General features: G+C 49.3%; 1 protein-coding gene across 1 annotated transcript in view; it reads right to left on the minus strand.

Annotated features, from left to right (window-relative positions):
- Positions 1–23,282: 23,282 nt before the first annotated feature.
- Positions 23,283–26,402, minus strand: part of LOC138516952 (uncharacterized) — a 73,813-nt gene continuing 70,693 nt past the window's right edge. Inside the window, exon 9 of the mRNA XM_069632431.1 lies at positions 23,283–26,068. Within this exon, the coding sequence (XP_069488532.1) occupies positions 26,016–26,068 (53 nt within the window). The 3' untranslated portion in view covers positions 23,283–26,015. The remainder of the gene's footprint in view (positions 26,069–26,402) is intronic.

Genomic DNA, 26,402 nt, shown 5'->3' on the forward strand with positions numbered 1-26,402 from the left:
CGATGACTTGGTCTATCTTGCATTTCAGCATCTGTACATTTATTGAACGGTTGATTTTTCTTCGTGCAGGTGTAATCTTCTTCCTTTATTTTTGAGAGTTCACTCAATCCTTTTAGTTCGTCATTAGTTTCATTAGGATACATACATCCTCTTCCGTCGGTATCCAGCGACGTCGTGCATACTCCTTGTGACATCACAGGCTTCTTTTCTCTGCTCCTTCTCATGCACCTTTCAGGGAGATCCTCCCTCAAGTTGGCATCCTTTTATACATTTGGTAGGGTTGTCTCAAGGGGTATCTTCTTTCAAACACACACTATGGTATTAGCACAACTGCGGGTGTCAAACACGGCACAATCTCAGGTCTCCAACATATGGGAGGTAGAGAGGCATGAAGCTGCTCCTCTATACTAGGGAGCTTGCAAAGGCTGCAGACAGTTATCAGTTTTGGAAAAGATTAATCTCCCTGTTGAAGATCTGGAGCTTTTTCAAGAAAAGATTAAGAAAAAAATATTGCAATGTGATTGGGCAGAAACTTGCACGAAGATGGAAAGTTATGTTTCATTTGCAGAATATTGTAAATTTGTTGTTAGGCAAATACCACGCATGACTTATTTAACACCATGCCCTTGTTCTAATGTTCGTCAAACTTTTATGTTGTTTCGATTTGATCTTTTGCATACACGTGTCAGACAAAAGCATTGGCATAAACATGCTGCAGACTATAATAATGAATTATGTTGATTTTGCAATCATGCACAAGAGACTTTAAAACATCTCTTTATTTACTGCATTTACTTTGAAAACGCTTGTTGTAAAGTGACTCTTTTATACAAGCAAATACGATTGCAGCTAGAGTATGGATCTGGACGAAATGTATGTGGGGCTCCACAAACGCCTCTCTAATTAAAACCACAAAGCTGGTAAAGATTATTGAGACTGAAATCGAAAGAGTTATGTAACTGTTTTTTATGGATAGGTATAGGCAGTCACTGATGAATTTTGGTTTTGGAGAAAGGAAGTTTGGTGATAATGTATATCAAATTACTTATGTTTTGTGGTTTGTTTTCTGTGTTGTTGTTTTTAACTAGTAACTTTCATTCATTCAGGGGTTGAAGTATGAATTATTTGTAAAGGTCTTGTTTTTTTCTTGACTAAAAACAAATAAAGTTTTATTTAAAAAGAAAAGCTGCAGACAGGTTTGTAAGTACTTGAGTCTAGGAAAAAGCCTAGGCGAGCACACCAAAACCATAAGAGAAATCTTTAGACAAAAATGTTAACAAGGATGGGAAGGACAAAGGTCCAACCCACACCTCTTCGAAGTCGGGTCCCCAAACGAATAAAGGGAAATCCCAAAACTGTAGTTCAGCCGTGCACACCAAAACGAAGAGCGCAGGCATCCCCAACACTGGGGCACCTACGTTCCCACCATCCAAAGGTTGTTTCATCTATAAGGAGCTGGGCCATAGGAGAGGGAACCCAAGCAAGCCATAGTGAATGTTGGACTCATGGAAGAGGCCATCATTAGTGTGGCCTCCTAGAGGAGGACTTCCCACTAGGCCAAGGAGTGGCCAAATGTGGATTGGTTACACTGAGTGGGAATGGTACCAGGTCTCCAAAAGAGATCCCAGTTCCCAATAATACTCTGTTCTTAAAACATGTGTATATCAATGGACACAAAATTCCTGTGGTCATAGACTCTACGGCTAGCATCACTGCTGTCACCCGGCAGTGGGAACAGCCAGGCCAGTATATTGATGGGCCAGATTGTAGCGTTAGTGGGTTTGATGGAAAGAGTGAGTGCCCCTTGGTGATAGTGGAGTTGAGCTGGGGAGGTGAAATGACCTAGCGCTACGTAGCGGTGAAAGACTCCATCCCTGTCCCATGTCTGTTGGGTAATGATCATCCTGACCCCAAGATAGTTGCGGCAGCTATCAGGCCGAGGGCCTAAGAGGTTGCCAGATTGAAGGCTTTCCGCACTTTAGGGCCTGGAGTGCTTCCAGTGGGCTTGTTGGAGGAACCAGCGTGGTGGGTAGCCCCTAGTCCAGTTTGACAGACTGCTGAGTCGCCTACTCCTGCCAGAGAGTGGCCAGTAGCCACGGACGACCCTGCTTTGGTAGCAGGGGACTCAATGACTTCAGAGTTGCCTGGTGCAGTGCAGGAACCTGAGTTGGAGAACCAGGTGAGCCTAGATCTGAAGGGCCTGCCCAAGCTGGATGATTTTGCATAAGCTGGGAGCCCAAATCAGACAGACTTCTTCTAAGTTCAGAGAGGGTGTCCCATTCTGGCGGGCCTGCGAAAGCAGGTGGAGGAGCAGGCTAACGGCAAGGCCCCTGGACTGTTAAATATAATGGAAGCAGGGACTCCTGTACAGTGATCCAAAAGACTCTGAGGATGAGGGCATCGGAAGGTTGGTGATTCCCCAGTGCCACAGAAAGTTCCTTTTGGATTTGGCTCACAAACTTCCTTTAGCGGGTCACTTGGGAGTGACTAGGACATCACACTGGTTGTCTGTGCACTTTTACTGGCTGCAGTTTGTCATAAAAGTTAAGCGATGTGTCCTGTCCTGCCTGACTTGTCAGGCTTCTGGCAAGTCAGGTGGTGCCACAAAGGCCCACTTAATTCCACTGCCCATGGTTGGCCGGCCTTTCGAGAGAATCGTGGGTCCTTTGGATCCTCAAACTATCTCAGGGAACAGATACATCTTGGTGATCGTAGACAACACCACAAGGTACCCTGAGGCTGTCACTCTAAAGAGAATCAAAGCCCACATGGTTGTGAATACTCCGATTTGGATATTCTCCCGTGTTGGATTCCCCAAGGAAGTCATTTCTGACAGGGGATCAAACTTCATATCAGTGCATATGAAGGCCATGTGGGAAGATAGTGGAGTCACCTACCAGTTCTCTAGCTCCTATAATCCACAAACCAATGGGCTTGTTGAGCGGTTCAACAAGACCCTGAAAGGCATAATAGGTGGCTTGGAAGAGCACATGAGGAGAAAATGGGGTATTCTCCTATGCCTTCTGTTCGCCTAAAGGGAGGTGCCACAGAACAGAGTAGGGTTTAGCCCCTTTGAGCTTCTGTTAGGACTGTCAGGTTTCCTTCCCCTATTCAGGCTATTTTCCTTTATTCAAGTTTCTTTCTCTTTATTTCTCTTTTATTATCCTTTTTTAGTTTAGCCTTGTGTGGGTGGGAAGTTTTCTATTGTAGTTGGTTTGGCCTTAACTTCCTGATTCAGAATCCTGGTTCTGACCCAAGGCAAAATGGAGTTTCACAGTGACAGCTCTGATTGGTTAGAAGACACTGCAGAACAACAATGAACATTCTAAACTGTCACTCTTTGCCTTTCATCATCTAAACCCCAGCTGAGAGGACGTGTGTAGTGGCTGCTCCTGCTTAAGACTTGGGCCTGGTGGATTTTATCCTTCAGGCGCTAGCAGTTGAGCGGCTACTTTCTTGGGGGTTTCAGGAGAAGTTCTCAGCTGTCAGGAATGCAATTTGAAGACAGGAAACTCTGAAGATCTTTAGGAAATCGTTCTGGAAATAAGTGACTTTGTTTAGAGATTGTTAGACTGCCGCTCTGTTTATCTTAAAGACATTTAAGTGAGAACTCGTAAAATGTTTTCCTTGAATTTATATTTTGAACTGTTTGAGTGCGCTTGAAATTTAGCGTGAGGTTAACGGGTGAACGCTATTTGTTAAACACGAACTACGTGTAATCAGAAACTAACCATTGAACCTTTGCGCGTGTGAGTTTCAGCGCGTGTGCTTCCTGGCAAGAGAATTCAACTGCGCGTGTGAGTTCCAGCGTGTGTGCTTCCTAGCGCGAGAATCTGTTCGCCGCGTGAGAACTCTATTGCGCGTGCGTTTTCAAGCGTGTGTGTTTCTGCGCGAGAACTCAATAGCGCGTGTGATTTCCAGCACGTGTGCTTTCTTAAGCGAAATTCAGTCCGCGTGTGAACTCTTTGGCACGAGGTTTATAAGGCGCGTGTGAATAGGCGCGGGAGTTCAACAGCGCGGGTGAATACTAGCACGGGTGTTTCTGCGCGAGAACTCAACAGCGCGTGTGCTTTCTTACGCGAAATTCAGTCCACGTGTGAACCTTTTTGGCGAGAGGTTTATAAGGCGCATGTGAATAGGCGCGGGAGTTCAACAGCGCGGGTGAATACTAGCGCGTGTGTTTTCTGCGCGAGAATCCGTTTGCGCATGAATTTTGCTTCGCGTGTGTTACAAGCGTGTGTGTTTTCTGCACGTGGACTTTTCTTACAGTGCGCGTGTTCTTCTGCGCGGGAAGTTTTCAACGTGCAAATCTTCTGCATTGAGATCATCGGCGTGTGTGCTTTTGCACGTGTTTCTTCAAGAATTCTCAAACTCTATTGAATTGTAAAAAGGTTTTCGAAACTAAAGACAAGTTTGAAAGAAAAAGAGAAAATATTAAAGACAATTTAACTGGACAATTAGTTAACTTTGGAAAAAGGCAAAGAGCAATACTTTCCAGGTTTGCCCAAAATAAGAAGTTTTTGTGAATTTCAACAGACTCAAGTAAGAGAGATTTTCAGCTTCTTAACAAGCTTCTCTAAGAAATTTAAAGAGAAGAACCAGGTATGATTCTTACTTATTAGTTAAGGATTTAAAGTCTTTCCAACTATAAAGGTTAAGTAAGTAATAAAAGGATTTGTACCTGCTTTTCTTGTATCCTCTGCAGGTTTAGCCTTGGTTAGCCTTGACACAGTCAGCCTGGTGTTGTTATGTTATCCACTTCCCCCTTTCCCTTTGGGGTGTAGTTTACAGAGCTGAATTAATATCTAGTTCTGGGAATTACATCTCAGGGGCATTGTCGGGGGTTCAGCAGCTTCCGCGGACACAGGACCTCTCAGCCTGACAAGGACACCCTGTACAAAGTACCCTCAGTCTAGTGAAGGAGGGATGGGAAAGCAAACCCTCATCCCCTACACAAGATGTGGTGAACTATGTACTCGTCCTTTGGTCTAGAATGGCAAAGTACATGGAACAGTCAACCAAGAACCTAAAGGCCAGTCAGGAGCTGATGAAGCACTCGCACAACCAGAAGGCCACAGTGACAGACTATTCTCCAGGCCAGTTGGTGTGGATTGTGGAGCCTGTCAAACCCAGAGCCCTTCAGGACAAGTGAACTGGGCTTTACTGTGTGCTAGAAAAGGTCATTGAGGTGAATTATTTGACGTGAAAGGACCTAAACAGATGTGCAGGGTCTTTCACGTCAAACAGCTAAAACCACATTTTAGCTGGGATGCCTTTGTCATGGGATTAGTGACAGACAGCAAGACTGAGGAGGAGACCGATCCCCTCCCAGCACTCCTGCACACTGAAACCACAGGTGGGATAGTTGAAGGTGTCAACCTTGAAACAGACCTGTTAGAACAGCAACTGACAGACTGTTGCAGTTTACTGGAACAGTTTGCTGGCCTTTTTTCACTGACTCCAGGTCGCACAGATTAGTGCGCCCATGATATGGACACTGGAGACAGTAAGCCGGTGAAAAGCAGGATTTACTGGATGTCTGATAAGGTCAGAGACACAATCAAAGATGATGTCTCCAAGATGATGTCCCTAGGAGTGATAGAGCCATCCCACAACCCCTGGGTTAACCCAGTGGTGCGGGTTCCTAAAAAGACCAGTGGTGGTAAGACTGGAGTCTGCTTTTGTGTGGACTACAGTAGGCTCAATTCTGTCACACAGACAGATGCTCACCCCACTCCTCAGGCAGATGAGCTCATTGACAAGCTCAGTGCTGCCAAGCACCCGAGTACCATTGACCTCACAGCAGGGTAATGGCAGGTCGGCCTGACAGACATAGTGAGAGAAGTTAGCATTCTCAACCCAAGAAGGACATTAGCAATTAACTGTGATGCCCTTAGGATTGCAGAATGCCTGCACCACTTTTCAGAGGATGGTTAACCAGGTATTTGTCTGGACTGGAACACTTCAGTGTCCCCTAGACAGCATTGCTGTGTTCAGCAACACAGATCACTTATCCCAGCTAATACAAGTGCTTCATGTACTGCAGAATGCAGGTATGACTATCAAGGCCACGAAGTGCCAGATAGCGCAGGGCACTGTGACTTACCCAGGGCACTGTGACTTACCTAGTCAGTGAAGGTAAGAAACATCATCACGAAGCAAAGGTACAGGCTGTGAAGGAGTGGAATATCCGCAACACAGACACACAGGTGAGAGCCCCAACAGTTCTCACTGGGTACTACCGGTCATTCATCAAGGGTAGGGACATTGCCATGCTCCTGAATAATGTAACTGCCAAGAAGATGTCAAAGAATGTATCTTGGAGCCCCGTCTGTCAAACCTCCTTTCAAGATTTGAAGGATGGATTGTGCAGGGTGCCAGTTCTGAAAGTGCCAGACTATGGTCAGCAGTTAATTTCCAGACGGACACCTGTGAGATTGGAGCAGTGTCAGCACAGCTGAACTCTCAAGGGGTAGAGCAACCAGTCGCCTACATTAGCAGGGGATTAAAGGGAAAGGAACTGGGCCATTGTTGAAGAGGAGCCCTACGCAGTCGTGTAGGCAGTAGAGAAGCTGAAACCCTACATCTTTGGGTCACACTTTACTATCCAAACAGACCAGCAGCCTCTTCGATGGTTAATGGCCATGCAATGGGAGGACGCAAAGCTTTTGTGTTTGGCCACATCCCTACAGGGATTAGATATGGACATCCAGCACAAGTCAGACCCCCAGCAATGAAATGCAGATGGCCTCAGCTGGTATATTCACCCAGATGACGAACCAGACCCTCAGTACGGTGGTGGTTCACATTGTGAGGCTGAGGAGGCATTTTAGGAATTTGACCATTCACACGGTAGGTGTGCACTCGCCTGGGCTTTAAAAACATGTTTTACTTGAATAGAATGATAGTCGACCGACCTCAAGAAAATGTGTGGGGGCTAATCCACACACATTTTCCTATCCTGACAGTACGACAAACGCATGGCCACAGCGTACAGGCACAGTACACCTGTCATATTTAGATGGGATATGACAGCCACAATGCATCTCCAGAAGGGGGAGGACCAAATCTTCCCCCTGCCATAGCCAGCCTGATTAACTAACAAAGGCACATGGTTCCACCCGGCCCTTTTGTTGATCCCTGCAGCTGTTGTCAGTGATTAGCATACCAATTAGAGGGTACTTCAAACAGGCCAACATGGGGCCTGGCTGCAGAGGTTAGCAAAGGAGACAGAAAACCCCAACAATGTTTCATATGTAACTGTCAACCTGAAGCCATCTCCCAGCATATATGACAGTGAGCTGTCATGTCTGGGACTGTGTGTTTACTGCAGTTCACCCCGCAGGGGGACCCGTTTCTTAAGGTACAAGATTGTGGTTTGTAGGAGCCAGAGAGTCTGGTCTCACTGCAGCTTCAAGGGAGACCTGCCACTTTAATTGGGAACCACAGAGATCCATTAACCAGAGAGACCCTTTAATCCACAACAGAAAGGAAGATGGGTGGGACCCACACCTTTACCTTTCCTGTTGCAAAACACTCTGGCTAGGACCTCAAGCATACAGGAGATTGTTGGTGGGGACCACATGATTGGTGCATTAAGGTAGGCTTAGCCTACACTAATCGCTGTGGCTCATTTCGCTTTAAAAGAGGGTTGAGCCCCTCTTTTGGCAGATCATCTGAAGACTTTGCAAGGAGTAGCTAAAATAACTCCTAATTGCACCTTGGCTGAAGGTTCAGTCTGCCTTTCATCATCCTCCAGAGAAGGACGGCCAGGACCTCCAAAGAGGAAAGCAAGATCCCTTCCCTAAACATCTCCCAGGGAACAGAGGGAGATAAAGACCTCAGGAGGAACCTCCAGCTGCTCCAGAACTGGTACCCAGCTAGCACACAGTGTGCCCTGTTGGGCTATGCAGCAAGCTTCCTAGGTAAGAAGAGTCAGAAGGTGTCTAAACCTACAACAATGGACAAGGCAGCTGCCTGCAACACATTCCTCAGCTTTGGGCTATCTGCCTTAAAGGAAGACACAAGCCCATTGAAGACCCTGTTAGAAGATCCTCGAAGAGCATCTACAGACGTCCTCCTTAAAGGACATTTTCGAAGCCAGTCGAGTTCCTCGAGCTGAAACCGACTGCAACGCAGACCGTTGTCAAGCTGCAATCAATTAGAGACATCTAATATGTCTCAACCAGTGCTTCAGAACCGCCTACCAGCACAGACAATTCCTGACCCTGAGCCGCTGTGTAAGTCTGCCTGCAGCCAGCTGACTCCCATCTTGTACTCTGTCAGATGCCAGCAAAGTGCCCAGAAGCTGACTCCACTCCGTTGAGCATCAACAACGCCTACAGCACAAGGTACATTGTGGTTCTGTCCCCCTGCTCTGTCCCGGAAGGCCCCTAGAGACATATTAAGCCCCATTGCGCTCTTTCTGCTGAAGCCAAATAACTTTCAACTGTTGTGGGTATTAGCCATACCTACCCTCCTGTTGGTATCCAGAGTTCATTCCATTTCATTCTTTGAAACTGTCCTCTTAATTCCTTTACAGCGTGGGTTGTATTTTGTAGTTTTGCCAGAATTGTTTGTTGCGTATAAATAAAGTAGATATGTTTGATAAAAGGGACTGTGCAGTCTACGTTGTATCATTGGGTACTAAATTGTATTTTCGCTGTGTTGCAACTAAGTAACGATTCACTAGCTAAGCCTGCCATTCCGTCCATGTTACCAAAATTGGACAAGGTGGTTTATAATTTGCTTGTTATTCCAATCTGTTCCGATCCTGATGGATGTACTAGAGGTGTGGAGCTAATTGATGGTTTAGAAACCGATATTCAACCCTGGGCCACTAGTGCCCTGGAGGTTGATTCGTCACACCGAGTATAGTGTATGTATCAGCGATAATTGTGTTGGTTGAAGTTGGCATGTTTGGGACGTTCATAAGGACGTTTCTGTAGGTCTATGACAGATTTGTGGAATAGATTGATGGTGGGATTGGTAACAGTAGGGATAAAGGTACTCTGTTGCCTAAAAGTGCTTTCTTCTCAGAAATGAAAAAAAAAACATTTTTTTTCTCTCGATTTGATAGATTATTACAAGTTAGCAGAAAACGAAAAGTGGCAACATTGCCATTTGGAGGAGAGAAAAGGATGAAATGGCATCAGGCTAGGAAGTGGGGAGGGAGAAGGAGGACACGATGTGAAATTAAATAGAGGATCATCTCACTTTCTGGAAGGCACTGAAGACTTGGCTCTTTCCTTCTGCATCCTTATTGGGTGGGGTCACCAGATGAACCTCCTGAGGAGACAAGACAGCACCTCGCCTGCACAGGAAGGAGTTCACTCAATGCATATAATAAGATCTGCATAACTTCACTGTAACTAGATATAAGCCTTGATTCACTGGTAAATATGGCAATGGGACATAGCTGTGCCCTCCCCGGGCATGGTCTCACACACACACACCTGCACTCATCTGCAATAACCACTGCCCGTCTTCACAACACACGCCAGTAGACAGCAACTGAGTCCCAGGAAGAATGCGGTCCAGCTGTGCACAGGACTAGTCATTCTCCTTGACTCGTTTCTCTCCTGAGAGTCCATCACAGCACCCATTCACTTTCCAGCTATCCATGGTTCACTATCAGGGCCTTAGCCGTCGCCTACCTATCTTAGTACTGGCTAGAAACGCCCATCACAGCACCCATTCACTTTCCAGATCTCCATGGTTCACTATCAGGGACTTAGCCGTCGCCTACCTACCTTAGTACTGGCTAGAAACGCCCATCACAGCACCCATTCACTTTCCAGATCCCCATGGTTCACTATCAGGGACTTAGCCGTCGCCTACCTACCTTAGTACTAGCTAGAAACGCAGATCACAGCACCCATTCACTTTCCAGCTCTCCATGGTTCACTATCAGGGACTTAGGTAGGTAGGCGATGGCTTAGTACTGGCTAGAAACGCCCATCACAGCACCCATTCACTTTCCAGCTCTCCATGGTTCACTATCAGGGACTTAGCCATCGCCTACCTACCTTAGTACTGGCTAGAAACACACAGGCCTTCTAGAGTCCTTCCTCAAATTTCACATCTCGACCTTCAGTCCTCAGGGGCATTCACCCCACATCGCTTTGAGGCCATACCAATTGCAGTAGGCGCTATACAAAAGCCATGTAACATAAATGCAAGCTCTCCATTATACTGTTGAAATCCCTACTTAACAGATAAAAGCAATGAAAATCATGGGTTGGTGTAACCGAGTGCCTTGCCCGACTGGACTGCTAGGCTAGTGGCACAGGGGGCGAGCCTTGCCGGACTGTGGGAAACCTGGCAGAGGGGGCATGCCTTGCCGACTGTGGGAAGCCTGGCAGAGGGGGGGCGAGCCTTGCCGGACTGTGGGAAACCTGGCAGAGGGGGCATGCCTTGCCGGACTGTGGGAAACCTTGCACAGGGGGCATGCCTTGCTGGACTGTGGGAAACCTGGCACAGGGGGCATGCCTTGCCGGACTGTGGGAAACCTGGCACAGGGGGCATGCCTTGCCAGACTGTGGGAAACCTGGCAGAGGGGGCATGCCTTGCCAGACTGTGGGAAGCCTGGCACAGGGGGCATGCCTTGCCAGACTGTGGGAAGCCTGGCACAGGGGGGCATGCCTTGGCCGACTGTGGGAAACCTGGCAGAGGGGGCATGCCTTGCCCGACTGTGGGAAGCCTGGCGCAGGGGGCATGCCTTGCCAGACTGTGGGAAGCCTGGCAGAGGAGGCATGCCTTGCCAGACTGTGGGAAACCTGGCAGAGGAGGCATGCCTTGCCGGACTGTGGGAAGCCTGGCACAGGGGGCATGCCTTGCCAGACTGTGGAAAACGTGGCAGAGGGGGCCAGGTATCAGCCCAAGCGTATGCAGGATCGGTCCGGGGTAGAATGGGGAGGAAGCCCGGCTCACTTTCACTGTGTCTGCATTGCTTTGCTAGAGAGTGCAGGAACCCACCCTCCACCTATGAAGATGCCAGGAGACTGCAGCATCAGGTTTTGGAGGGGTTCATGACGTTCTCAATCCTGACCCAGAAGTCTGAACCGCTAAATGAAAACATGCAAGTATCATAGCGATCCTAAAGATAACACCATGCTTGGTTACCCTCCAGTTTTCCCGGGCAAGTAGCTACCTCTCCCTGATACACCAACCGTACACCCCAATCCAAGATGGCCACCAGGGGTGAAATGGACAATGCACGTGAAGTGGGGCGGGGTGGGGGAGGGTTGTACATCTATTTATAAAAGGCACAGCCCAGTTCAGCAGAGTTGGGTGCAGGAACAGGAGACTCGTGTTTGAAAAAGGTTGGAGAGGAAAAGATGAGTTGGCTAGAGAGACTTTGGTGAAGGCTGGAGAGGGACAGCGAAGGTGGTGGCCAAATCGAGCTGGATAAGTGACAGCAGGAGAGAGGAGGTGGAGGTGGTGGTCTCTACAGAAGGGAAGGAAAAAGGTGGTAAGATCAGTAGGGCCAGAAGCGGTAGTAGTAACAGGAGTATCACAGCTGAGGAATTGGTATAAGAAGGCGAAATACTTGGAAGATGGTGTGGTGAGGAAAATAGCTCAAGGTTACTGAGAAGCAGTGGTAGTGGCAAGAGCTTCCCAAGTGGGTAAAGGTAGTTTGGTGGCAAAAAGAAAAACAGCTTAAGGCGTATCAGTAGGAGGACTGAGTTGGGTTGTGCAAGGATGAAGGTTGCTGTAACAAGAGGAGTGGTGATGCCAGTGACCGTGAGGAGGTTGAGCTGGTTGACAAAGCCATCATGAAAGTGAATAATCCGAAAGTGGATAGCTGTGCCTGGTATGAGGAAGAGACTATTATGGCACAAAGTAGTAGTGATAGTGATGAGGATGACTGGCTCCAGAAGGAACTTGCTAAAGGGGATGGCAGGGGGGAGAAATGGCAAGGGAGCTTAAGAGGAGAAATCCAGAGTTTAGAGAAGAGCCATTGAGTGGTGAAGGTCTGCAGAGTGCTTATGGGGAATCCTATCTGCAGGCCAAGAACACATGCAGAAGAAGCAATGACACCAGAGGCCGCGGGCAAGCGAGCCAGCTCAGCCCTATGCTGGATCAGTGGGAGGGAAGAAGTAACGACAACAGAGGCCGTGGGCAAGCGAGCCAGCTCAGCCCTATGCTGGATCAGTGGGAGGGAAGAAGTAACGACACCAGAGGCCGCGGGCAAGCGAGCCAGCTCAGCCCTATGCTGGATCAGTGGGAGGGAAGAAGTAACGACACCAGAGGCTGCGGGCAAGCGAGCCAGCTCAGCCCTAGGCTGCATCAGAAGAGGGGAAGAAGTAAGGACACCAGAGGCCACGGGCAAGCGAGCCAGCTCAGCCATATGGTGGATCAGTGGGAGGGAAGAAGCAATGACACCAGAGCCAGCTCAACCATTTGGTGGATCAGTGGGAGGGAAGAAGCAATGACACCAGAGGCCGCGGGCAAGCGAGCCAGCTCAGCCATATGGTGGATCAGAAGAGGGGAAGAAGCAATGACACCAGAGGCCGCGGGCAATCAAGCCAGCTAAGCCATATGGTGGATCAGAAGAGGGGAAGAAGCAATGACACTAGAGGCCGCGGGCAAGCGAGCCAGCTCAGCCCTAGGGTGGATCAGTGGGAGGGAAGAAGCAATGACACCAGAGGCCGCGGGCAAGTGAGCCAGCTCAGCCATATGGTGGATCAGTGGGAGGGAAGAAGTAACGACACCAGAGGCCATGGGCAAGCGAGCCAGCTCAGCCCTAGGGTGGATCAGAAGAGGGGAAGAAGCAATGACACCAGAGGCCGCGGGCAATCAAGCCAGCTCAGCCATATGGTGGATCAGAAGAGGGGAAGAAGCAATGACACCAGAGGCCACAGGCAAGCGAGCCAGCTCAGCCCTAGGGTGGATCAGTGGGAGGGAAGAAGCAATGACACCAGAGGCCTCGGGCAAGCGAGCCAGCTCAGCCCTAGGGTGGATCAGTGGGAGGGAAGAAGTAACGACACCAGAGGCCGTGGGCAAGCAAGCCAGCTCAGCCCTAGGGTGGATCAGAAGAGGGGAAGAAGCAATGACACCAGAGGACGCGGGCAAGCGAGCCAGCTCAGCCCTAGGGTGGATCAGTGGGAGGGAAGAAGTAACGACACCAGAGGCCGTGGGTAAGCAAGCCAGCTCAGCCCTATGCTGGATCAGAAGAGGGGAAGAAGCAATGACACCAGAGGCCGCGGGCAAGCGAGCCAGCTCAGCCCTATGCTGGATCAGTGGGAGGGAAGAAGTAAGGACACCAGAGGCCACGGGCAAGCGAGCCAGCTCAGCCCTAGGTTGGATCAGAAGAGGGGAAGAAGCAATGACACCAGAGGACATGGGCATGCCAGCCAGCTCAGCCCTAGGTTGGATCAGTGGGAGGGAAGAAGTAAGGACACCAGAGGCCATGGGCATGCGAGGCAGCTCAGTCCTATGGTGGATCAGTGGGAGGGAAGAAGTAAGGACACCAGAGGCAGTGGGCAAGCGAGCCAGCTCAGCCCTAGGGTGGATCAGTGGGAGGGAAGAATTAACGACACCAGACGCCATGGGCATGTAAGCCAGCTCAGCCCTATGGTGGATCAGTGGGAGGGAAGTAGTAACGACACCAGAGGCCCTGGGCAAGCGAGCCAGCTCAGCCCTAGGCTGGATCAGTGGGAGGGAAGAAGTAAGGCAAGTGAGCCAGCCCAGCCTTAGGGTGGATCAGAAGAGGGGAAGAAGTAACGACACCAGAGGCCATGGGCATGTGAGCCAGCTCAGTCCTAGGGTGGATCAGAAAAGGGGAAGAAGTAACGGCACCAGAGGCCATGGGCATGCGAGCCAGCTCAGCCCTAGGTTGGATCAGTGGGAGGGAGGAAGTGTGGACATCAGAGGCCATGGGCATGCGAGCCAGCTCAGCTCTAGGTTGGATCAGTGGGAGGGAAGTAGTAAGGACACCAGAGGCAGTGGGCAAGCGAGCCAGCTCAGTCCTAGGGTGGATCAGAAGAGGGGACGAAGTAACGGCACCAGAGGCCATGGGCATGCGAGCCAGCTCAGCCCTAGGTTGGATCAGTGGGAGGGAAGAAGTAAGGACACCAGAGGCAGTGGGCAAGCGAGCCAGCTCAGTACTAGGGTGGATCAGTGGGAGGGAAGAAGTAAGGACACCAGAGGCAGTGGGCAAGCGAGCCAGCTCAATCCTCGGGTGGATCAGTGGGAGGGAAGAAGTAAGGACACCAGAGGCAGTGGGCAAGCAAGCCAGCTCAGCCCTAGGGTGGATCAGTGGGAGGGAAGAAGTAAGGACACCAGAGGCAGTGGGCAAGCAAGCCAGCTCAGCCCTAGGCTGGATCAGTAGGTGGGAAGAAGGAGCAACACCAGAGGCATGGGCAAGTGAGCCAGCCCAGCCCTAGGGTGGATCAGTAGGTGGGAAGTAGTAACAACACCAGAGGCCGTGGGCAAGCAAGCCAGCTCAGCCCTAGGTGGATCAGAAGAGGGGAAGAAGTAACGACACCAGAGGCCATGGGCATGCGAGCCAGCTCAGTCCTAGGGTGGATCAGTCGGAGGGAAGAAGTAAGGACACCAGAGGCAGCGGGCAAGTGAGCCAGCTCAGTCCTCGGGTGGATCAGTGGGATGGAAGAAGTAAGGACACCAGAGGCTGTGGGCAAGCGAGCCAGCTCAGTCCTCGGGTGGATCAGTGGGAGGGAAGAAGTAAGGACACCAGAGGCAGTGAGCAAGCGAGCCAGCTCAGCCCTAGGGTGGATCAGTGGGAGGGAAGTAGTAAGGACACCAGAGGCAGTGGGCAAGCGAGCCAGCCCAGCCCTAGGGTGGATCAGTAGGTGGGAAGTAGTAACAACCCCAGAGGCCGTGGGCAAGCAAGCCAGCTCAGCCATAGGCTGGATCAGTGAGTGGGAAGAAGTAGTGACACCAGAGGCTGTGGGCAAGCAAGCTCGCTCAGCCGTAGGCTGGATCTGTAGGTGGGAAGAAGTAACGACACCAGAAGCCCTGGGCAAGCGTGCCAGCTCAGCCATAGGCTGGATCAGTAGGTGGGAAGAGGTAAGAACACCAGAGGCCCTGGGCAAGTGAGCCAGCTCAGCCCTAGGGTGGATCAGTAGGTGGGAAGAAGTAACAACACCAGAGGCAGTGGGCAAGTGAGCCAGCCCAGCCCTAGGGTGGATCAGAAGAGGGGAAGAAGTAACGACACCAGAGGCCATGGGCATGCGAGCCAGCTCAGCCCTAGGTTGGATCAGTGGGAGGGAAGAAGTGACACCAGAGGCTGTGGCCAAGCGAACCAGCTCAGCCCTAGGGTCTATCAGCAGAGGGGAAGAAGGAATGAAACCAGAGGCAGTGGGCAAGTGAGCCAGCTCAGCCATAGGGTGGATCAGTAGGTGGGAAGAAGTAACGACACCAGAGGCCGTGAGCAAGCGAGCCAGCTCAGCCATAGGCTGGATCAATAGGTGGGAAGAAGGAGTGACACCAGAGGCCGTGGGCAAGCGAGGCAGCTCAGCCATAGGCTGGATCAGTAGGTGGGAAGAAGTAACACCACCAGAGGCCGTGGTCAAGTGAGCCAGCTCAGCCCTAGGCTGTATCAGGAGGTGGGAAGACATACTAGTGAAACCAGAGACCTTGGGAAGCTAGCCAGATCAGCCCTAGGCGGATCAGTAGCTGGGGAAAAGGAGTGACACCAGAGTTCATGAGCAAGCAAGCCAGCTCTGCCTTAAATTGGATCAGTAGGTGGGAAGGAGTGACAACAGAGGCCGTGGGCAAGTGAGGCAGCTGAGCCATACGCTGGATCAGTTAAGGGGAAGGAGGAGTGACACCAGAGGCCGTGGGCATGCGTGCCAGCTCAGCCCTAGGCTGGATCAGTAGGTGGGAAGAAGGAGTGACGCCAGAGGCCATGGGCAAGCGAGGCAGCTCAGCCATAGGCTGGATCAGTAGCTGGGAAGAAGTAGTAGTGAAACCAGAGACCTTGGGTAAGCTAGCCAGCTCAGCCCTGGGCTGGATCAGTTGCTGGGGAAAAGGAGTGACACCAGAGGCCGTGGGCAAGCTAGCCAGCTCAGCCCTAAGGTGGATCAGTAGGTGGAAAGTAAGAACACCAGAGGCCGTGGGCAAGCTAGCCAGCTCAGCCCTAGGGTAGATCAGTAGGTGGGAAGAAGTAACGACACCAGAGGCGTGGGCAAGTGAGCCAGCTCAGCCCTAGGGTGGATCAGTAGGTGGGAAGAAGGAACGACACCAGAGGCCGTGGGCAAGTGAGGCAGCTCAGCTCTAGGGTGGATCAGTAGGTGGGAAGGAGTGACACCAGAGGCCGTGGGTAAGCAAGCCTTTACTTGGTTGGATCAATAGTTGGGAAGAAGGAGCGACGCCAGAGGCCGTGGGCAAGCAAGCCAGCTCAGACCGAGGCTTGATCAGTAGGTGGGAAGAAGGAGTGACACCAGAGGCCATGAGCAAGTAACCCAGCTCAGCCATAGGCTGGATCAGTAGGTGGGAAGAAGTAACGACACCAGAAGCCGTGGGCAAGTGACGCAGCTCAGCTTTAGGGTGGATCAGTAGGTGGGAAGGAGTGACACCAGAGGCCGTGGGCAAGCAAGCCTTTGCTTGGTTGGATCAATAGGTGGGAAGAAGGAGTGACACCAGAGGCCGTGGGCAAGCAAGCCAGCTCAGCCCTAGCCTTGATCAGTAGGTGGGAAGAAGGAGTGACACCAGAGGCTGTGGGCAAGCGAGCCAGCTCAGCCCTAGAGTGGATGAGTAGATGGGAAGACTTAACGACACCAGAGGCCGTGGGCAAGTGAGTTAGCTCAGCTCTAGGGTGGATCAGTAGGTGGGAAGGAGTGACACCAGAGGCCGTGGGCAAGCGAGCCAGCTCAGCCCCAGGGTGGATCAGTAGATGGGAAGAAGTAACGACACCAGAGGCGTGGGCAATCGAGCCAGCTCAGCCCTAGGGCGAATCAGTAGGTGGTAAGAGGTAACTGTTGTGATTCTTTTCCCAAGTAGCAGGTAGCCTGCCTGTAGTAAATGCATGTAGAGAGAGCTCTCTGATGCATCATGTTCTATATGATGTCATAGAACCTCGCTTGCTGTGTTTCTTGTTTATGTTCTATTCATGTCAGTCGGAGAAGTTACAGACAGGAAGGGAACTTCTGCGTTTGCTGGGGGTCTTTTCCCATTTATTAGCTATAATAAATACTTCCATTGAACCTTACCTGTCTCCTCCTGCGTCTTCATAACAATAGCGACGAGGATGGGATCGGGAGGAGACAGGAGACCCCCAGCAGCACTGCTAGCAATCCACTCCGCCCCACCCCGGCGTTGAAGCGGCGGCCTGGAGAGAAGCAGAGCGGCCATCCCTGCGGCGTGAACGGCTGCCCCTGCGTTGTCCCTCGCGGGCTGCTCCGCTAATCCCCGGTGTCGAGCAGCCTGAAGAGCCCAAATAGCAGAGCCGCCGATAAGCTCTATTGTGCCCCTGCCGTTGAAACAGCGGTCCGGGGAGAGGAAGAGCGGCTGCCCCTGTGACGAGAGCAGCTGTCCCTGCGGTGTCCCTCACGGGCTGCTCCACCATTGCCCGGCGTCGAGCGGCCTGCTGCGAGAAGGTTGCTTCGTGGTTCTACGGCAGTCCTGAGAGCGGTTTCCCCGAGTGAGACATCGGTACGGGAGGAAGCAACCCAGTGTTCGGTAGGCAGCTCTGCTCTCCCATAGCGTCACGCGGCCGCCAAACTGACTTAGCAAGTGCCGGCGATTCTCACAAGTAAGTGTTGTCTCCCATATTTACGCCGCAACCTGCAGTCCATTCCCCAACCGCGTTTTGTGCCCTGCCCGGACACGGAAACCTGAGGACCCGAAGATCGTTTTCCTTCGCTAGAGTAGAGGGGAAGCCAGAGTGACGTCGCTTACCGTAAATAATCTTATAGAGGCGCAAAGCAAACAGAACTAAAGGACTTCATGTTCGGTAAAGCCACTTTCTGAGGCGCAAAGTGTACGCTTGGGAAGGCACGAAGTTTGCTGTGGTGTGCACACATATGGGAGCATGCGTCTTGGTCCAATGACATTCGCAAAGTATTATTGAGGAATTTATTACCACGAACCCTGTTGGAGGCGCAAGGCAAACATGGAGGGAAGCGTCTGAGTCACAGTGGTGTGCTAGCATATGAAAAGGGGAACTTGAAAGGAAGCATATAACGGATCCCAGTGAGTTGCAGTGGGACGCAGCGTGAACTTTGTATCAAAGGATCACGCCTACTGGATCCTACAAGCATAAAGCTATGGCAGCTCTACCAGGCATAGCGGGCCCACCTATATTCATGCCGACCCCAGGAGCAGCAAAGATAGCGTGGCCTCAATGGCACAAGGGGTTTATGCACTATATGAAAGCTGCCGGTGGAACGTCATATTCCAGCGAGAGAAAAGAGGCATTATTGTTACATTTCCTAGGATACGAGGGTCAAAGAATTTTTGAAACCTTTCCTCAGCAGACTGGTGATGGCAGCGGAATGAATTTGAATTGGCCTTAGTGAAGCTCGACAAGCACTTCACCCCAAAACCAGTACGATCCTGGAGCAATACAATTTCCGCATGCGAGTACAAGGCCATGGGGAATCCGTTGAAGATTACATGACAGCACTTCACCATCTGGCTCTGACATGTAAGTTCCAAGAGGCATTTGATGAAAACATCCGCGATCAGTTCATGACCCACTGTCGATCCAACAAAATACGGGAGGAACTTTGGTTAAGAGATGAGCCGAACTTGGACGAAGTGCTAGACCTGGCCAAGCGTGTAGAACATTCCCTGGCGTGTGTAGCCAAACTCTCGAAAACAGAGGGAGGAGAGCCAAAGGAAAATAAGTCAGAAATATTAAATGTGGGTGAAGCGAAAAACAAAAGAAGAGGAAGACACAAACAGACGGGTTGTAGTAACGCTGAAGAAAAGAGGAATCAAGAAACAACACAGAGAAATGAAAAGAGACGATAGAAAAGATGAGAGACTATGCTCTCGCTGCACTAGTGCATCACATTTTGCGTCTTCTGTAGTGTGTCCAGGGCGGAAAGCTGTATGTACCAAGTGCAAAAGGAGAGGACATTTCACGACGTGCTGCAAGAACTACCAATTTGGCCAGGCAGACCAAAGAAAGGTCCGCTATGTAAATGAAGAAGACGGAAGGTCGTCAGAAGACGATATAGTGATGCCGTTGCAGAATGTTATTGTCAATACTGTCAATGTTGCGACCAATGGTGAAAGCTCAGATGATTGTGAACGTCCCTATGCTGTGTTGACAGTGAATGGATGTAAGGTATTGATGATGGCTGACTCTGGGTCAGAAATTACTCTATTGTCCAGGAGTGCATTTGAGACTGAAATGAAGGGGGTGTTGTCAGCATTGTCAGAACCCAACATAAATCCTGGTGGTTATAACCAGGATAGAATTGAGTTACTGGGATATGTGTGGAGTAAATTCGAGTTCAAAGGACGCAAATGTGAAGGCAAAGTGTATGTTACCAAGAAGGGCCAATCATTTTTGGGATGGAGAGAACAAAAGAATCTTGGCATCAGACTTGATCCCAACCACCAAGAACAAGTGTAACAAGTATCAGAAATGTCCCCAGTTTCCAGCAAGTACGCTTCAGAGTATGGTAGGGTATTTGATAAGACGTTGGGAAAAGTGAAAGGTTTTCAACACCAAATAATATTAAGTAGGGGCAATACGCCCGTTGCGGCGAAGCTCAGACCGGTGCCTTTTGCCCTACGGGATAGTGTAAAGAAAGAATTAGAGAAGTTGTTGATGTCGGGTGTAATCGAAAGGGCTGGGGGGGTTGAGTGGGTCTCCCCAGTAGTGATTGTCAAAAAGAGTTCAGGAGATCTGAGGTTGTGCATAGAAATGCGCGAGTTAAACAAGTGTGTGATGGTGGACAGGCACCCTCTGCCCAACATGGGTGAGATGTTAACCATGGTGGGTGTGGGAAAGTATTTTTCGAAACTTGCTATGACATCAGCTTATCATCAGGTCGAATTGGAGGAAGCATGTAGGAAAGTCACGGCTTTTGTGACGCATGAAGGAGTGTTCCAATTTAGTAGGATACCTTTTGGGTTGGCGTCAGCCTCGTCAGTGTTTCAGAAAATCATGGATCGTCTTGTGAGAGGAGTGAAAGGTGTGTTCTGTTTCCAAGATGATGTGTTAATGAGTGGAGTGACATTGGAAGAGCATGATAGGAATTTATGTAGGGTGTTGAAGATATTTGAAGAGAGGGCCATTACATTGAGAGAAGAGAAATGTAAGTTTGCTGTGACAAAAGTGGATTATCTAGGTCACGAGGTATCGGGCGACGGTATTAGACCCAAAGAAGATATGATAAATTCTATAAAGAATATTGAAAAACCGAGTAAGAGTGAACTTCGCTCTTTTCTTGGTATGACTGAGTTTTACCAAAAATGTGTGGTGAACTATGCAGACAAGGTGCAGGAAATGAGAAAGATTTTGAGGAAGGGTGCCGACTTTGTATGGAATCAACAGTGTGACCTGGAATATGCCAGAATAAAGGAAGAGATAAATATGGCTCATCCTTTACGGTGCTTTGACACAAGAAAACCATTGATCATTACAGTAGATGCGAGTGAAGGTGGACTAGGTGCTGTGCTATCTCAGAAGCAGGAAGATGGGTCGGAAGAGGTAATAGCTCATGCATCAAGGGGTCTCAAGGGAGCGGAGTTGAGGTATTCGGTTCTCGAAAAGGAGGCCTTTGCATACTTTTGGGCTGTTGAACGCTTCAGAAATTTTGTGTGGGGCGTAGAGTTTGTGATCCGACGGATCACAAACCTTTGAAAGCGATCTTTGAAAATAAAGGCCTAGACAAGGTTTCGCGTAGAGTAGCAGGCTGGGTCACCAGGATGCAGACACATTGTTTTAGAATGGATGTTATACCCGGAAAGGACAACATACTAGCTGACAGTTTATCAAGGGTAAGAGTAATTGCTCCGGATGTTGTGGAAAATGAGGAGATGGAATTGGTGTTCGTGAACACTGATGGAATTGTATCCAAGCAAGAGTGGTTGGATGAGATGAAAAGAGATGATGCAATTAGCAGAGTAATTCCGTATGTATTGTCCACATCATGGCCCAATAAGTTGGAATTGGAGGAGGGGGTGAAGCCATATTGGGAGATGAAAAACGAATTATTTGTCGCCAATGACATTTTGTTCAGATGGGGAAGGGCAGTGGTTCCTGTTGGGTTGCCGAAAAATGTGATAGATCTAGCACATAGTGGTCACATTGGAGTTACCAAAACCAAGGGAGTATTTAGAGCCGATTATTGCTGGCCGGGTTTTGATAAGGAAATTGAAAAATGTTTAGCTGATTGTCAGCTGTATATTAAGAGTGGGAAGGGTGTTGTGGCTAAGAAACAGCCATTGGTGGATGTTGGTCTCCCATCAAGGATATGGAGTGATCTTGCCATGGACATACTAGGCCTGGTGGATTTAGGTTATGGACGTGAAAAGTTCATTGTTTTGGTTGTGGATCTGTTCTCCAGGTGGGTAGACTTTAAAATTGTGAGAGACATCACGGGAGAAAGCATGATTAAAGTATTGCAGGAACTATTTGCCAATGAGGGTTTGCCTGAAAGCGTGTTGACGGATAACGGTCCTCAGTTTGTAGGTGGAAGCTTTGTAAATTATTTAAGGAAGTGTGGGGTTGGCCACAAAAGGACTTCTTTATACCATCCAGAGACAAACGGAGTAGTTGAAAGGATGAACAGGTGTGTGATGTAGAACATCCGTATGGGAGAAGAGTGTGGATTTGATAAGCTAGCCACGATACAAAATAGGATGTGGGCTTTGAGGATGGCGCCACATTCCACAACTGGTATGTGCCCTTTTGAACTCATGAGGGGCCGAAAGCCATATTCCCTAGCGTTTCCGCCATGGCTTGGTAGGAGCAGGGAGACGGATGTAGTTATTGAAGAAGTGAGAAAGTCACTAGTGAAAAAGAAGACTGAATAGGTCATGCATGAAAACAGGAGGAGAGGAAGGAAAGAATTGCATGTGGTGTGTGGGGATTGGGTCAGGATAAAGAAGCGGGTTGTTAATAGGAAACGTGATTCTCTTTACTCAGATCCGGTCAGGGTTGTAGCAGTCATGAAAGGGTCTGTGCGCGTGGCCGGAGGGCAAGTGTGGAATAAAGACAGAATTGCCACGGTGAAGAGAGGTCATGTGTGAGGTGGTTCGAGAAGGAGAAGAGTGCTGTTGAATTAATTTGATGTTGAATTAATTTTAAAAAAAGGGGAAGATGTGTTGTGATGCTTTTCCCAAGTAGCAGGTAGCCTGCCTGTACTAAATGCATGTAGAGAGAGCTCTCTGATGCATCATGTTCTATATGATGTCATAGAATCTTACTTGCTGTGTTTCTTGTTTATGTTCTATTTATGTCAGTTGGAGAAGTTACAGAGAGGAAGGGGACCTCTGCGTTTGCTGGGGGTCTTTTCCCATTTATTAGCTATAATAAATACTTCCATTGAACCTTACCGGTCTCCTCCTGCGTCTTCATAACAGTAACGACACCAGAGGCTGTGGGCAAGCGAGCCAGCTCAGCCCTAGGGTGGATTGGTAGGTGGGAAGGAGTGACACCAGAGGCCGTGGGCAAGCGAGCCAGCTGAGACCAGTGTCCGGCATGATGGATAATGAAACCTCTGAGAGCTGCCCGTCCATGTAGACTAGACCAGTGTCAGCCAAGGAGGTTCAGGTGTACAAAAGACGTGAAAATATTACTTTGGAAGCAAAATTGCAGCTGCATGCATGTGGACACACTGGCGTGATGAGCAGCTGCTGCAAGCACATGCCTGGTTCACAGACCAGGCACAGAGCTATGTGGAATGCTGCCAGGTGCTTTCAGGTGCCTGGCAACATTACGCCACTCAAATAGAATGGCTCCTGCTTTAATTTAGGATGCGCTATGTCCCGCACAGAGATGGGAGTCACTTGCGCCCACCGACAACCCCTTCCTCAACGTGTAGGTTTTCTGGGTGAATCAGGGATAGCAACAGGCACAGGGGTGGAGGCCCAGACCCCCCTCACATCTCTGAGAGTTTGCGCCTGCATTTAACCCTATGTGGCCAGAACTGCTTCCAAATTCTCCATGGCGGGCCTATTAAGTGTGACTTGCGTGGACAGCGAGGTACGAGACTCACCTGCCGACTTATGGAGGTGGCGGTTGCATAACGACCCCCACAGCCAACCTTATTAACATACAAGAATAATCTCAGCATTCATTTCGGACACAGAATAAAATTGATCATTCAGTTTCTTTGTTTTACATAGAAAAATAGATTCAATATATTTTTTTTATTGTTGTTTTTGATGATACATCTTTACACCATAACAAAAAAAACTTTTTTTTGTCAAAAACAAGAAATATGCACACGTACAAAAAAACATTTTTACAAAATTTATATTAAAATTTAAAATGTTCTTGCTACAAACTTAGTTAAAACAAACAAGAGTATACTAATCTCTTGCAATATTTTTGTATTATGCATATTATGCATACAAATTTCTATAAATAAAAAAAAGCAGAAGAAATCTAATACAATAAGTTAAAGCCGTACAGTAAACAGCACCTGTGCATTTCTGGGGACTGGCTAGGACCGGCGAGAGAATTCTGTGCTCACATTACAGGTTTATGGTATTAAGATGTTCAGTTCTATCAGAAACCGTAAAGTCCAGCTTATAAAAATACAGATGCCTTCCATTTAAAATTGCCCTTTTTAAAATCCCATGGAAACATGGAGTGGAGGGGGGAGGTGGGAGGGTGGGGCAGGGGAGGGGAGGGACGGCAGTTTATTTATGCAGATCTGTTCGGTGGCCGGGGCAGTGAGAAGTGCAAAGTAGTGCAAACACATTCAGCAAGGTCACATGACCGGGGGTTCTGCACGACAAGAAGTAGTGGGTGGAGGACCAACGCGCAAGGAAGGACAAGAGTACATAGCAGTGTCATCTACAGTCATGGGAGGGGGGGGCTAAAGAGGCGCGCAGCGCTGCAAGAGGATGCCTAGTTATCAATATGGCGTGCGCCTGCAGAAGGGGGGGGCCTCAGGAGAAGCGGGTGGCCACTCACAAAGACAGAATGGAGCAAAAAAGTGCTTTACGACCCTCCACTCAAAATCGGGGAATCGTCGTTGGAGCTCTGTGGGAAGTAGAATATTTGGTCTTCGGTGGTGAGCCTCCCACCCCCGAAATTGTTGATTAAACGGAAAAACATGGGCGATTTCTGGCAGACTCAAATCGTTTCACATTTCATAATACTTTGGTCATTTTGAAGTGAGCCTTACATGGAAAATAAAATGCTGCAACCACACGGCTGTCAGGACTCTGCGGCACTGGTCATACTTTATAGGGGTGAAGCCAGGCAGGTGGTCCTGACAGCTGTGCAAAATGCCTGTCTTGGGTTGATTAAGCTATGCGTAAAGTAGCACTGACCTCGAAGACCAAGACCATTTCCCGGAGAAAAAGGGTCCCATTTCGGCTAATTTGCATACCCACGATGCCTTGCTGAAGGTTTGGGTCTATTTGACCTAAAACATTGGACCTAATCACATTTGATCTAATTCATTTGACCTTTTGTTCATTCTAAAATATGGGGTGGGAGACCACCCGCAAATCCCCCCCACTTCCCATAAACCTAATCTATACCCTTACCCAGCCACCTATATATATTTAACTAAATTTGACCGAAAAAAAAGATCAAAAAATAGTTATCAAATGTTTTAGGTCAAATGTTTTTTGGTCAATTATGCGAATACCTTGCCGAAATGGCTTGGAACTGGAGGTGGACTTCCAGCGATGGCTACTAGGTGGCGCTGTGGAGTGTGTGACTTGGCTCAAATGAACTAGCCTTTCAACAATACCTGCTACACAGATACAAATCCCTCTCTCCATCCACCAACAGTGCTCAACTATTGTATAAAATAGTAAGCTCAGTGCTGGTGCCATCCTGTTCTAGGATATGATATATGATATGGCATTTATAACGCGCCTAGACACAGGTGCTTCAAGGCGCGATGAGGCAAAGGAGGGGGAACAGAGGGAAGACAGAGACAACGATCTTACTAGGCCAGGTGACATTGAGATCCCCTAAGAGCGGGGGAAGGGGAAAAGTGCGAGGGCAAGGGGGCAGTGGGGTACATGGGATTGACAGTAAAATAAATAGAATACATAAAAGCAGTAACTAAAAAGTGTGGCCAGCTGGTGGCAAGTGCAAGTGCAGACAACGGGTGTCAAGTGCTGGGGGGGCTTTAGGGGTACAGAAAACAGTCCCCACGTGCAGGTTTAGCCAGGGGGGCAGAGCACGTGTGCAACTGGCAGGGGAAGAGGACCTGAGCCCGAGATCAGAGCCCAGGCCTTGAGCTAAGTTCACGCTAGAGGCGAAACAAATAAATGATAATAAATACATACACAATACTAATACATATGTGTACAGGTGAACATTCAAGCTTGAGAAGAATATTGCGTTGTGGAACATCCAAAGGTCGGGGCAAGGACTGGTTTCCAGAGGATCTGCGGACTGGGGGGCGGGGGGGAGCACTTCCCAGAACACTTCCAGGTTACTTGGTTTTCATGCAGTCTCTTACTATTGAGGGAGCTTTTGGGATGAACACCCACAGTTTGCATGATTTAGAGACCGAACACTCAGAATCCACGGTACTTATAATGCTTGAACGGGCGCAGCCCCACAGGCTCTCCACCAATAGGGTCCATGAATCGGTATCGGAGGGAATGCCTTGTATTCTGGGCCTTTACCATTAGCAGAGCACTCAGTCGGCAAAGTGATCCAAACAAGGACCTACTCCAAGTCCACTTCATAAGGCCGCCATTTGCGACGCCGCATTTACTGTCCAGCAAGGCATCCCAGGGAGAGTGGGCGAGAGGCAGTGTAGGAGCAGGGAGTCTCCAAAGTTTTAATGCTGTTGGCGTGATGCCATCCCCTGCAGGTGAGCTTACAAAGCTGTGTTGACAGTCCCCTTCAAAAGTTTCTCTCCCATCGCTACATCCTCCTGGTTTCAATCAGCTGGTGAGGGGTTAACAGGACCCTCGAGGAACACTTCTTTTAGCCCTTCGAGAGAGGAGAAACAGCAGAGTTAGTACCGGCCGCTAGGAAGGGCCTTGGAAGGCCGTAGCAAATGAAGGAATATGGTATCTACACAGAGCTGCAATGATCCAAGCTGAGAAGTGGGACTGAGAAGTGGGACTCGCACACTATGCTGGGAAGTTTGATCCCACACACATTGAGGTTTGGGTCTCTGAATTGTCCACAACTAGTCCACCTCTGACCCAAACGTTATCCATTAAGGTCACTTCATAACACCACCATAATCGGTATACACGCATTTCGCCGACCGATTTTTCATCGCCAGATTTTTCATCAGCAAAAACCCATCTTTTTTAAT

The sequence above is a fragment of the Ambystoma mexicanum genome, chromosome 6q (genome assembly GCF_040938575.1).
Source record: "Ambystoma mexicanum isolate Mex_15411 chromosome 6q, UKY_AmexF1_1, whole genome shotgun sequence".
Lineage (NCBI taxonomy): Eukaryota > Metazoa > Chordata > Amphibia > Caudata > Ambystomatidae > Ambystoma > Ambystoma mexicanum.